This window comes from Lagenorhynchus albirostris, chromosome 5 (assembly GCF_949774975.1).
Source record: "Lagenorhynchus albirostris chromosome 5, mLagAlb1.1, whole genome shotgun sequence".
NCBI classification, from domain to species: domain Eukaryota; kingdom Metazoa; phylum Chordata; class Mammalia; order Artiodactyla; family Delphinidae; genus Lagenorhynchus; species Lagenorhynchus albirostris.
In genome coordinates this window covers 25,434,892-25,448,344 of record NC_083099.1, presented here as the reverse complement: position 1 = coordinate 25,448,344, position 13,453 = coordinate 25,434,892, and the positions used below count along the sequence as shown (strand labels likewise).

The 13,453-nt window shown below is 42.2% G+C and overlaps 1 protein-coding gene, 1 long non-coding RNA gene and 1 pseudogene across 3 annotated transcripts in view; 1 reads left to right on the top strand and 2 right to left on the bottom strand.

Moving 5' to 3' along the window:
• The window catches only part of LOC132520411 (uncharacterized), a 36,625-nt gene extending 29,588 nt beyond the window's left edge, over nucleotides 1-7,037 (bottom strand). The window contains exon 1 of the long non-coding RNA XR_009540543.1: nucleotides 6,942-7,037. This is a non-coding gene — a long non-coding RNA (uncharacterized LOC132520411). The remainder of the gene's footprint in view (nucleotides 1-6,941) is intronic.
• Nucleotides 3,380-4,952, bottom strand: LOC132520757 (SIN3-HDAC complex-associated factor-like; annotated as a pseudogene).
• A 241-nt stretch (nucleotides 7,038-7,278) lies between the features above and the next one.
• The window catches only part of SLC25A36 (solute carrier family 25 member 36), a 40,935-nt gene continuing 34,760 nt past the window's right edge, over nucleotides 7,279-13,453 (top strand). For both annotated transcript variants that reach the window (XM_060149733.1, XM_060149732.1), the window contains exon 1: nucleotides 7,279-7,517. In XM_060149733.1, the coding sequence (XP_060005716.1) occupies nucleotides 7,477-7,517 (41 nt within the window). In that variant the 5' untranslated portion in view covers nucleotides 7,279-7,476. The remainder of the gene's footprint in view (nucleotides 7,518-13,453) is intronic.

Here is a 13,453-nt window from a genome sequence, read left to right as displayed (position 1 = left end):
TCTTCAAGTTCTTTGCCCATTTTTTTGAATTGGGTTGTTTGTTTGCCTTTATTACTTTGAGATAAAAACAAAGCATTAATGTTAAAAGCAAGATTCAAATGCCAACAGGCAAGTTGGGTTGCAAAGCAGAGACCCTGGGGCTTCCCTGGTGGCACAGTGGTTGAGAGTCCGCCTGCCAATGCAGGGGACACGGGTTCAAGCCCTGGTCCGGGAGGATCTCACGCGCCATGGAGCAACTAAGCCCATGCGCCATAACTACTGAGCCTGCGCTCTAGAGCCTGTGCTCTGCAACAAGAGAAGCCACCGCAATGAGAAGCCCACGCACCACAAAAAAGAGTAGCCCCCACTCATCCCAACTAGAGAAAGCCCGCGTGCAGCAACGAAGACCCAATGCAGCCAAAAACAAATAAATAAAATAAATAAATTTATTTTTTTAAATGTATATATGTGTATAACTAAATCACTTTGCTGTACAGCAGAAATTAGCACAACATTGTAAATCAATTATACTTCAATTAAAAAAACAGAAAAAAAAAAAGCAGGGACCCTTGGTAAGGCCCTTAGATGGTTTCTTAAATGGGAGGCAGGGCACAACTTCTGCATTACCACACACCGTTGAGGTCCCAGGCATTGTCCACACAAAAGTGTGTTACACCCTATCTCAACAAAATCTATGCATTTCTTTGCAAGGTGTCACTACCCTTCTAATACTCCTGTCCTGGAGGGTAGGAAAAGTCGTATTTTGTTTTTTTGGGTTTTTCTCCAAGCCACCTGGGACACATTCCTAAATTGCTCCCTGGTGGACAGTGTTTCCAACAAGATAACTGAATCCTTCTGGGGGAAATCCATTTTCTACCAGCTCCTTATATATTTCCAGTGCGAGCTCTGCTTATCACCTGCGTATCTAAGGAAGGCCTTTAACCATGACTGAATTGAAATGTGACACACAGTAACTGATGTTGCTGGTGGGAGAGGTGGCTCAATGGGACATGAAACCTGCATTTGGGAGCCACTGCCCTCATGACTCCATCTGGGGCTCAGATATAAGCATACGTTTCGTCCTCTGGGCACCACATCTCCTTAAGTTCTCTCAAAAGCCCCCTCTCCCCCACCCCACCCCACCCCTTATTTTTAAAACTATAGCTAATATTCTCATTCAACCAATGAACAATTGAGATGGTGTCGAATAGAGGATGAGAGTACAGATTCCGTAGCCCGACTCCCTAGGTTTCCATCCCAACTCAGCTACGTGCTAGTTGAGTCACCTTGACAAATCCTCTAACCTCTCTGTATCTCAGTCTCCTCGTCTATAAAATGTCCTTCATTGGGTTCTACAGTTAAAATACATGAAAAGTGCTTCCAACAAGGCCTGGCACATGGTGAGTACTGTACACATCTGAAGCTCTTTGAGATGATTACCATCAAGGCATCAAGTACCCAGGAGGACGCTTACCCAACTCTTACCAATGATGTCCTCTGAGGAGTAGGATTTGGGAAGGGAGGCTGAAGTGACGATTTTAATTTCTAACTCATGCACTTCTGTATTGTTTGAATGTATTACTTTTTATTAATAGCAAAATAAGGAAAAAATTTAAAGGCATCTGGCTGAGAATATAAAACAATCTCTCCAACCTCCCACTAAAAGCTAAAAAGACACAAAGATTTTTTTTTTTAAATCTTACCCAAATATTTAAAACTAATGTTGCCAATCTAGAACCCATATGAATTTTCTGTACCTACAAGACCAACAAAGGCTAAGTGGGGGGAAAATGGCATCGGTGGTCCATCTGTGCTCCACTTGCCCACAAACAGCTATTAAGAACTTTTCTTCAGCCCATAGCAATTAAAAAAAATTGTTTTTAGTAGAATTTTACTTTAATATAAAATGAAAAAAACCCAAAGCCCTAATAGGTTAAAACAAGTCGAACAACCATTCTACACAGATAAAACCTTCACAAAGGTCAACTGAAGTAATCCAGAGCTAAAAGTGAATTGTGCAGATTTTCAAGGAAGTCACCAGTCATGTAACATAAACAAAGTATTTACACACTTGCAAGCCCTCTAAGAAATGTGCCCCAAGAAGCATTAACTTGGTTTTTTCGTGTGCCACCCTGAAGACCTGCACATTTTATTTTTCAGATAATTTAACATTTTTAATAGAGTGTGTTCTCTACCAAGTGGTAATGCTTTGGTACTATTCATATAGGACTGCTTATCCTAAAGACTTGACATTTCCCCAAGAGGAACTTCCGCTTTAGAAGTTTCATCGAAATTAAAATCTTTATCAAACATCAATATGGAGGGAGGTGACACGGGATGCAACACATACAGTCAAGTTACCTCTGTAGATTTAGAAATTACTCTTTCAAGATATTCGCACCAGAGAGCTTAGTCTGTCCTGCTTCATATTCAGTAGTACAGGTTTGAATCATCAGAACCTTGGCAAGACCTTAATATTTCAAAGTTATTAACAACTACCTATAGGGGCAAGTCCATGTTTACTGAGTTATGACAAATTTATTATAACGAAGGAAAACAAGTATAGCCAGCCATCTTAAAAAAATGCTCTAACCACTGCTTCTGAATATAGAAAGACTAAAACTACATACATTTATCATAAAACAAATCCCCTCTGTCCCCTGAAATTCCCCTAATTTCATTCATTAGAAGGGGATTCTTTTTTTTAATAAATGGATACTAGGAAAGCCCAAGGGGATTTTTAAAAAAGACTTAAAATCACTTTACAGCCTCATTCAGCTTTCCTATGAAATACTCAGCATCTGAAATATTGGGTTGGCCAAAAGGTTCGTTTGGGTTTTTCCATGACATCGTACAGAAAAAACCCAAACGAACGTTTTGGCCAACCCGATATTATGTACACTTTTTTTTTTTCTTTTAGTAAGCTAGACACTGGCTTCAGAGTTTGTGGAACTGAAGGAAAAATAACCCACTCAAAACTATCCTAAGGGCCTCCCTGGTGACGGAGTGGTTAAGAATCCGCCTGCCAAGGCAGGGAACAGGGGTTCGAGCCCTGGTCCGGGAAGACTCCGCATGCCGTGGAGCAACTAAGTCCATGCGAGCCTCTGCTCCTCAAGAAGAGAAGCCACTGCAATGAGAAGCCCGCGGACCGCAATGAAGAGTCGACCCCCCTCGCCACAACTAGAGAAAGCCCACGCACAGCAACGAAGACCCAACGCAACCAAAAATAGATAAATAAAATAAATAAATTTAAAAAAACTCTATTAAAAAAACCCAACTATTCTAGAAATCGTCATTTGGCAGAATAGCAGGTATCCAAGTTAAAAATAGGAGGGTCATTTTGTTGCTTTGTTTTCCAAAATTTAAATTGTTTTTTGTTTCCTTTCTACATAAACCTCAGTCACCACGCATGAGTGGAGATGGGCAGAGGCTCTGGCCCCTGTGCCTCCGGCTTCTCAGCAGCTGCTTTCTTATTGCTGCAGCAAGACTTGAATAGATGTGTGTCAGATGAGGACTTCCCCAAGACAGCCTTCATAGATAATGCCACAGCATATTTTCTGTCTTATCCAGTATGTGAGATCCAAAATGGAAAACACTGTTAGAGCCAGAAGCCATCTCTGTATCTGAGCCATCATCTGACTGGTTACTATAACAGGGAGATTGAGCTGGAAAAGCACTTGAGGTGGTACTGTGAGCATCAGAATTACCATGTTTAAATCCCTTTGGCAGTTTGCTGATCTGGTTGCTTTTTATCCTGTTTCCAGATAAGAGTTTTCACTTTCTCTGGTTTCAGTGTAGTCTTTAGACTGGGTCCTGCCCTTGCATCTACCACGTGATTCCAGTTGTTTCTGTTTTTTTTTTGATCCTGATGGTAATTTCTTCCACCTTTTCACAGCAGGACACGGGCATTACAGGTGTCTCCTGATCAAGTCTCAAGTAACCGAAAGCAGCTCTGGAAGTCCTTTTCATAGAGTTTACTGTCAGTGAATCGGGAACTGGAGGATTTAGCTCCTCCAGTATACAGCTCCAGTATACAGCAGCCCTCTATACTTTGGTATATCTTTGGCTTGCGAAAACCAAACACCTCTTCTTCCGGGCAATACTCTTCCAAAAGCAGCCAATCCACATGCAATAACGTTCCTGAGGTGTGGAGTGCAGGAGTGCATACCAAACCAATCCCCCCCTCCAATCACTCCCTCCTCCTCAACTGCCATGTCTAGAACGATTGTCTCCTGCAGTTCAGCAGCAATTAAAATTTGAGGTTAGTACCAATCAGGAAATAAAGTAGCAGTCCCCTCTACTTCACAATGAGCTTATTTGTTTGTTTTGAGCCAAGTAACCAGTTGTGGCCACCCCCAGTTTCCCCATCAGTTTCTCTTTCTACATTCAGTTAAAAACTACAGCTCCCAGAAGACCCCTCAGTAGTAATGGGGGGGGGTCTGGAAAAGGTACAGGTGTGCCTGACACTAAAGCAAGCTCATTTAGCCCCACCCACCCTGCCTTAATATCGTTCTGAAAAAGCACCTAGAAGCTTGTTTGTTTAAGGGGCAAGGGCTCAAGAAACGTCATCGTGTGCTGGTCCTGAAGGAATCACTTAAAGATATTAGCCAACAGCAATGAGGAAGGAAAATTATAAAACAGCTGGCAGATGACACAGTTCAGTGGAACCTCAACAACAAACATGACAGCCAACTAACCCTGGAATCCCCACAAAAATGAAGGCCTCAGCAACCACACCCCAGTGGGCAGCCCCAAGGGCTACCGGACGGAATGTGCAGGGGGCAGAGTCTCCTTCCACGATGCCATCTGAGTGAGGTTCCAAAATGAAAGGTCACATTATGAATTGCTATTGCTCTTACAGGAATAATTTACTCCACATAAGAACTTGGGCTCCCTCCTTACCAGTTTCAGAAGCTTCATTAAATGTAATTACCACAGCATTCACTATGCCAAAAACATGGAGTTACAGCCATGGTCTTAAAAGAAATACATCTAAGATGGTGCAGGCACTCTGGAAAACAGTCTGGCAGTTACTCCAAAAGTTAAACATTGAATTATCATATGACCCAGCAATGACACTCCCAAGTATATTCCCAAGATAAGTGAAAACGTATCTGCATGCTAAAACTTGTACACAAATATTCATGGCAGGATTATCCATGACAGCCAAAAAGTGGAAACAATCCAAATGGCCATCCATTGAGAATGGATAAACAAAATGTGATATAGTCATATGACAGACTATTATTCAGTCATGAAAGGGAATGAAGTACTGATGTGTGCTGCAACATGAATGAACCTTGAAAACATTATGCTTAGTGAAAGAAACCAGACACAAAAGGCCACATATTGTATAATTCTATTTATATGAAAAGTCCCGATTAGGCAAATCCATAGAAAGTAGATTAGTGGTTGGCAGAGGATAGGGAGAGAGGAGAATGGGAGTGACTGATAACGAGTGTGGGGTTTCTCTTTGGGTGAGGAAAGTGTTCTGGAATCAGGGTTTCTCTTTGGGTGAGGAAGTGTTCTGGTGATGGCTCTACAACCATCAGAATATATGAAAAACCACTAAACTGTACACTATACACAGGTGAATTTTATGGCATGTGAAAGATTCCTCAATAAAACTGCTGTTAAAAAAAAGATAGAACTAACCCCCCCCCACCAAAAGTTAATACAAGGGTTTGGGGGAAGTATGGCCAGAGTGTCAATTTTTATTCCTACTTTTTGGAGTTTCGTTTGTTTGTTTTTTTCAAAATTTCCCTCTCTAATGTGCAGCTATTACTTCAGTAACTGAAGCTCTGGGATCAGAGAGATTCTGCTGGATTCAAATCCAATCTCTTTCTGGATGAACTGGATAATCTTGGGCAAGTCAATTATTCTAAATCTCAGTCTCCTCATGAAAAATTGGGGGAATAATATCAATGGCCTCATAGGGCAGTTGTGAGAGTTTAATAAGAGAATGCTGTAGATCAGAGCCTGGCATATTAGTAAGTGCTCGAGCAATATTAGCTGCTGCCAGTTTTGCTATTAAGAATACAATGCAGTAAAATAATATTACTAATTATCATAGGTAGCACTTACATAGCACTCCTGTGGTGCTTTACATAATTTTAAGGTGTTTAGTCCCCACAACTGCCTTGTGAGGTAGGTATTCTTATGCCCATTTTACAGATGAGCATTTACTGTGGAGCAGATGCACACTTGCCAGTGACATGCAGTCTGTACATTTTGTGGGAATTTAGGAGCAGGTAATGAGCATAGAGAGCTAAGGCAATCAGGGAGGACTTCGTGAAGGAAATGGTCCTGGAAGGAGAGGAAGGTGAGCCCTGGATAACCCCACATGGGTGGGAAAGTGTGGTGAGGACCCTGCAGGTGAAATGGAAGTTACCAAACAAAGAGGTGGGAAATATCAACATTTGTTCATTGTGGGTGATGAATACAGATTAAATTATATTATTTCCTGCACTTCTGCACCTTAGAAATAATTACTAATTAACAAAAATTTAAAATATTTAATCATGTTGTAGAGGGATAAAACATTTTCTTTCCCTCAGTCTTTGACCTTCTTGTATATACATACAAGAAAAAACTTGCTGGTTAGAAAAATGAGTAAATGCCAGTTTCTTTATTCTTTCTAAGATAAAGAATATTTATTCTACACTAATAGTATACTATACTAAGCATTGTTTGTAAACACCGTACTGTTGTTTGTGATCCTGTACGAGTGTCTGTATAAGCCTTTCCATGCACTGAGTGCTACTCTGAGGTAGACACCAGGAAGCATAAATGCTGGGTCATAGACCCAATTATTAAAACGTGAATCAAGCAGGGGCCAATGGGAAATTTCTGTACCTCCCTTTCAATTTTGTTGTGAACGTCAAACAGCTCTAAAAAAAAATAGTCCAAAAAAAAGTAAATCAGAGACTGGGCAGGCTAGCGTCCCAACTCCGCTTGCTTACCGGGCATCCAGGTCGTTTCTCACATGGTCGGGGCCGGGAGCGTGAAGTTCGAATCCCCATGTCTGCGCGGGCCCAGGCGACACCCGGTGCAGCCCTCCGGGAGGGAGGACTAAGTGCGAGGACCTGGTGACCCACTACCCTCCGGGCACGTGCTCTAGCCCCGCCTCCCGGCCCCTTCCATTGAGAAACCCTTTAGCGATCACGTGAAAGAGGCATGGCTGCTTCACGTCACGCAGTGCGGACCAATGGTAGCTTCTGTTTATATCGCGGGGGGGCAGGGTCGGAATATTCACGCCCCCGCTGCCGCCGAGTTGCCCTCTAGCGCGGGTGGTGAAACCTAGCCAGGGTGGGAGGCGGCGTGGCTGCAGCGCGGCGGGGAGGGCCGCGCCGGTCGCCTTCTGCAGCCGCGTCTCCGTCAGTTCCCGTCGCCGTCACTGGGGCGCCGTGCGGCTCCAGTCCGGAGCGGAAGCTGCGGCCGTCGCGGCGGCCGGAACCGCGTCCCGCCTCAGCGCCCGGAGGACATGCGGGAGAGAGAATGAGCCAGAGGGACACGCTGGTGCATCTGTTTGCCGGAGGGTACGTCCCAGGAGGGACTTGCAGACTGGGGCTGAGGGCGCTGGGCTGAGGCCGAGGGCCGTGGCCTGAGACGCGGGCGAGAAGGGAGAAGGGGCTTCAGCCCCGGGAACCGAGTGAGGCCCGGGCGGGGAGGGGTGAGGGGACTGGAGCCGGGGGAGCTGAGGGAGCCCACGGGACAGAGGCCGAGGCGGGGAGGGGTGGGAGGGCGACGCCGGCAGGACGTCAGGCTTTGGGCCCGCGGAACCGGAGCGAGGCCTAGAGAGTGGCCGGCGGGGCTGGCGTCCACGCAGGCCCAGTTCACGCGCCGCGGCCTAGCGGACGTCGGGGATGCGGGGCCGTGGAAGGCCAGTAACTGCAGGCCTCACGTAGGTTGCTCGGCCGGGGCGGCGTTGGGGGGGGAAAGCGGGAAGTGCGGAGGCCGAGCACAAAATGGGCGCCGGGCCTCCTCCTCCTTCCGTCCCTGGCGCGCGGGCTGTGGGGCTGCCTCACGTCGCTCACGCCCCGCCTCGGATCTCCGGCAGCTGATTTCCGGGCCCTCCTCGGCCCCGGTGGGTCGTCAGGGGGCTTCCGGCGCCAACTGGAAGGCTTTGGGGTTCTGTCGCCCGCAATAGCTGTAGGTTTCTAGGTCTTGGAAAATTTCCTTTCTCCGGGTTGCGAGATGCGCTACAAAGCGACAGTGCTTCTGGCATCGGATCCTGTTCCTGAGAACCAGGCGTCTTGTACACCCGCTGCTTTTCGTCTGCTTAAAAGGAGAAAGTGGGGGGTAGGGGAGAAGTCAGAAGCTTTGGCAGTAGTTACTGTGTGTACAAGATTAAGACTAAACTTAAAGTCTCAGTTCCCTGATTGCCAACTTGAGTACTACAGATCTTTTGTTCACCCAGTTTAGTCTCCTTTTTCGGTTGTTCTTTCCAAATTATTTGGAGAGTCGTAACAATTTTAAATTTAGGAGTTACTTTTTATCTGTAGGATCACAGTCTTATCAAAAATGGCTACGGCGAATTATGCTGAGGCGCTTTGCTGCCATTATGACCATATAAAGTCGCATCCCTTTAAAGCATACAGTTTGTTTTTAAATCGACTACTTTAAGAATATTAAAGTAATACATAGGCGGTTCTATTCACAGTGGCTTGATTGGAGTTAAACGTGTGGACTCTATTGCCAGTGATGACAGTACTTTCCTCGAGTTGGCACATTCATTGAACATTTATTGTACACCAGTTATGGGCCAGGCACTGTTCTGGCATTAAAATACTTTTCATTTAATACTGTTCGTTTAATTCGTGAGACACGGTTTAGGCAGGGTTTGCTTTCTATATTTCTGATACGTAAGAATAATCTTGGCAAATTAAATCATTTTTTAAAAACGATGAGCCATGTAGATGTTCTTGTAAAGATGTGCAAATAATTGGGTTCCCTCCTATAATTAGATCATAAGGTAATTTTTGAAAGGATACCAACGCATCTACTTCTGGCCACTATTTTGGGTGAAAAATGGACACGCTTTTTGATTTTAATTCATCTTCATCTGTAAAATGAAGAAGTTGTACTAAGTGATCTCTAAGGCCCTATTCTAGGTCCTAACATTTTTATTGCTCTGCATTCAAGATTCAGATGTCAAGTTTTGTTTAAAATTTACTTGAAATGTTATCTTGATTGCACTAACTTCCCAGTTTGGATTAGGATCATCAGCCATGTTGTTGTTACTAATGCCTGTCAAGGCCCTTATGGTTAGCGTTTTCTTTAAAAACAGAAATGGGGCATTTTTGCAGCATCTAAACCCAAATAGATTTAGGAGCCCCTCTACCCCCCAAAAAAGAACCTAGCATATGCAGGTTTTTTAGAGTATTAAATGAAGTACTTGTTTATAGGTCCTGACACAAGATAGGTACTCAGCCTTATAAATTTTCTTCTTTTGCATCCCATTTCGATTTCATGTTTATATGTGGTCTCATAAGTCATTTCAGTAAAACTTGGCTTACCTTTTTTAGAGAAACAGTAGAACTAAGAAGGATGGTAAAGATCATCTGGTTTTGCCCCTTCAAAATATGGGAAAATACCAAGGTATAAAAAATTTACCCAACATTAAACAGCTTTTCATACATGTAAAATGAGAGTTAAAATAATCTCTGAAGAACCTCCCAGCTCTATATTAAATGAAATCATTTAGAATAGATTTCTGTATGAAATTTCTGTAGAATATTTTTGAAGTCTGTATGCTAAGCATTATGGAAATGCAAACTGAGTTGTGGGTAACATTGTTCTTAATTGAAGATGTCTAGTATATCTCAAAGTTGCATATTTAGGCAATCATTTTTTGGACGTTCTTCATAGAAAACTAGATTTCATTTTTTTATCATGATAGAATTATGTAAATTAGGAGTTAGGAAACTTGTTTTTTACTTTAATAATAACAAGATAGAGAAAAGGTGAGAGATCTTTTTATTAGCCGTTGTGCAATAACCAATAACCTTTCACAGTGGCATTTAATCTTCAGACAAAAATTGTCTTAAGGTGGAGCCTTTGGATTGTTTTCCTGATGGTTATAATCGTATTTATTCAAATATGTGTTTATCAAGATCTCAGATTTCTAGTAGCCTTATAGATGTATTATTAAATCAGGAAAACTTGAAACAGACTAGCACTGGACCTTGGCTCTGGGTGACCGACTCACATGCATAACTCGTGCTTTCTTTAACACACCCTTTGGTCCCATTATGTTTTTGTCAGGGTTAATATTCAGAGTTTTTAAGGTCATCGGGTAGGTTGATTGAGTTACGGAGGCTACTCACAACTGCCCCAAAAGGGTGTAAATATGATTTAATTTTAGCTATGCTTTTAATAACACTATATGTTTGTGTATGAAGACATAAGCAGTATGTTTTTAAATTCTTTTATAGATCTACATTGTTTAGTTGTGTGTCAGCTGCATATGTCCACCAAGAGGCAGTTTGGATTTTTTTCCATTTGAGAGAGAGATTGCCTCAAATGGGAGGAATAAACCTTCAACATTTAAGTGGATGAATTTCCTTCCTTTGTAGCTCCTGTGACAGCGAGAGCTTAATACATATAGTTAGTAATTTCAGATTATCTAAGAAATAGTTTATTTTTATATCCTGGAATTAATCAATCCATTCATTTATCAAATCATTTATTTTTCATTTATTCAGGAAGAAACTCCATTTGGGTGTCAGATAATGTTGATTCTGTAGAAATTTTGTCATAATATTTGTTAAATTACTTGCACCTGTTTCCTTGTAAAATCAGGGCAGAAGTAAACTACTTAAAAGTATAATGTGGTTTATTTACACTTTGTCTATATTTTTTATTAGCCTTATTTCCATAATTTTTATAACCTTTTTCTTTTTTTTCTTTTTAAAAATAGATTTTAATTCTTACTAATAGGTTGCAAGACTAAGGTAATTTGCTTATCCTGATGTTTTCTCAAACTTATTTTCCTGTAAGGGGATTAGTGTAGTATAGCATTGTGGGTCAGGGACGCCTGGGAGTTTCCAAGACCTTTTTGGTGGTCTGAGACATTAAAGCTCTTCTCATAAAAATACTAACACATTATTTGCCTTTTCACTGTGTTGACATTTGGACTGATGGTGCAAAAACAATGACTGGTGAAGCTGCTGTTACCTTAGCATACATCAAGGCAGCATCACCAGACTGTGCTAGTAGTCACTAGCACTTGCAATTTAAAAACACAGGGTCTCTTAATAATGTTCTTGAAGCAGTAAAAATTAATGTTTTAAATCTTGACTCTTGGGATTTCCCTGGTGGTCCTGTGGTTAAGACTCCACGCTTCCACTGCAGGCAACGTGGGTTCAATCCCTGGTCAAGGAACTAAGATCCCACATGCCACATGGCACGGCCCCAAAACAAAAAATCTTGACTCTTGAGTACGCATCTTCATTTCATATTCTATTTGGCAAATGGGAAACATGAGTAAAGCATTTCTACAATTGTTTCATCCTCAAGCTGAACTAGCCTCTTTTTTCATGAGAACCAGTCTTAAAAGAACAATTGATAGAGAGACTATGACAATTCAGACTTGAATATTTGTCAGATATTTTCTCAAAAAATGAAAGAAGTGGGCCTGTTGGTTCAAGAAAAACCACAACAAATGATAACATTTGTTGCCATATGATAAAATTTGAGTTTTCAAGCAAAAATTAGAATTTTTGAAATCTTTTTATTTTTATCGTTTATTTGTTTATTTATGGCTGCGTTGGGTCTTTGTTGCTGCATGCAGGCTTTCTCTAGTTTCAGTGAGCGAGGGCTACTCTTCATTGTGGTGCGCGGGATGCTCATTGCTGTGGCTTCTCCTGTTGCTGAGCATGGACTCTAGGCACATGGGCTTCAGTAGTTGTGGCTCGCGGGCTCTAGAGCGCAGGCTCAGTAGTTGTGGCGCACGGCTTAGTTGCTCTGCAGCATGTGGGATCTTCCGGGACCAGGGCTCAAACCCATGTCCCCTGCATTGGCAGGCGGATTCTTAACCACTGCGCCACCAGGGAAGTCCCTTGAAATCTTGAATAGATAGAAAATGTAATTTTTAAAATATTGTATCACAAAACGTATCTACACTTGGAAGACCTGTATAATCCAGTGAACCAATATTTTTCAAATACCCAATGCATGATGTTATAAAGTAGTGCATAGGTAAAAGATTCAGAATGTAAAATAAAGCAATGGATTTTAATGTAACAATATGAAAAGTTTATTGGTATAGTTCAGATTCCATATTGCAGCTAATTTCAAGAGCCTACCACATGCCCAGTTTTACTGTAATATTGAAAGATATCCACAGTTATCTGAAAGGGGGCGTTGAATTGTTACACTAAAAGATTTCAGTGCCATGGTTGGGGAAAAAGTGGAGTAGGATAAAGGGGAATAATGGGGGTGCACTGTAGTTCTAAGTAGGAGGATAGTGGAGTCTTTGAGAAGGTGACTTTTGAACGAAGACCTGGAGAGGAGAGAGTTAACTATTCAGAGGGAACAGGCAGTGAAAAGATCCTAAGTAGGGCAGGAGCACTGAAATGAGGCAAGTATAGCCAGAGTAGTAGGCTGTCGTTAGGCCATTGAAGATCTTTGGCTTTTCTGAAATGGGAAGAGTCATTGCAGGAGTTTTAAAGCCAAATTCTGGTCGTACCATGCTTAGAATAGACTGTACATAGGGCAGGGCCAGAAGTAGGGAAATGATTTGGCTACTGGAGTAATCAAAGTGAGAGGTAACGGTTCTTCAGAGAAGGTTGTAATGTACTGTATGTGGTGTGTGAAGAAAAGTCAAGAATAACTCCAAGGTTTTTAGTTTAGGCACCTAGAGGGAGGGAATTGTGTTAACTGAGATGGGAAGGAAGGTTGTGGATGGAATAAGGTTGGGGGAAGATCAGTATGTAGTTCCATTTAAGACGAAAATTTGAGAAGTAGAGAAGCAAAAAGCCAGTTGTTTAGGTGGCTGGTTATATTAGGTAACTCCAGGAAGGAGCTCTGGACTAGAGATAACACATTTAATAGTTAGTGGAACACAGATGATGACATGAGCCTAGACGAGGTCAGTAAGGGAGTGAATATAGAGCAGAAGAGAGGAAATTTCAGCAAAAGAGATCAGAAGCAGAGCAGGAACCAGCAAAGTAGACTTAAAAAGTGCCCAAGAAAATGTGTTCTGAAAGTCAAGTGAAGAAACAAATATACAGTATTTAGGAAGGACATATGTTATTGTCCATTAAGATGAGGTCTGAGAGCTATTAATTATTGAATTTAACAATTGTGGAGACCTTTGGTTACCTTGATCAGCAGTTTCCAAGGCAGAGCAGGGGGAGGGAAATCTGATGGGAGTGGGAGAGAAATTAGAGACAGTAAATAGGATTTTGAGATTTGTTACAAAGGGGGATCAAAGAAACAAAACAGTAATTTGGGTGGGCGGTGTTACTTT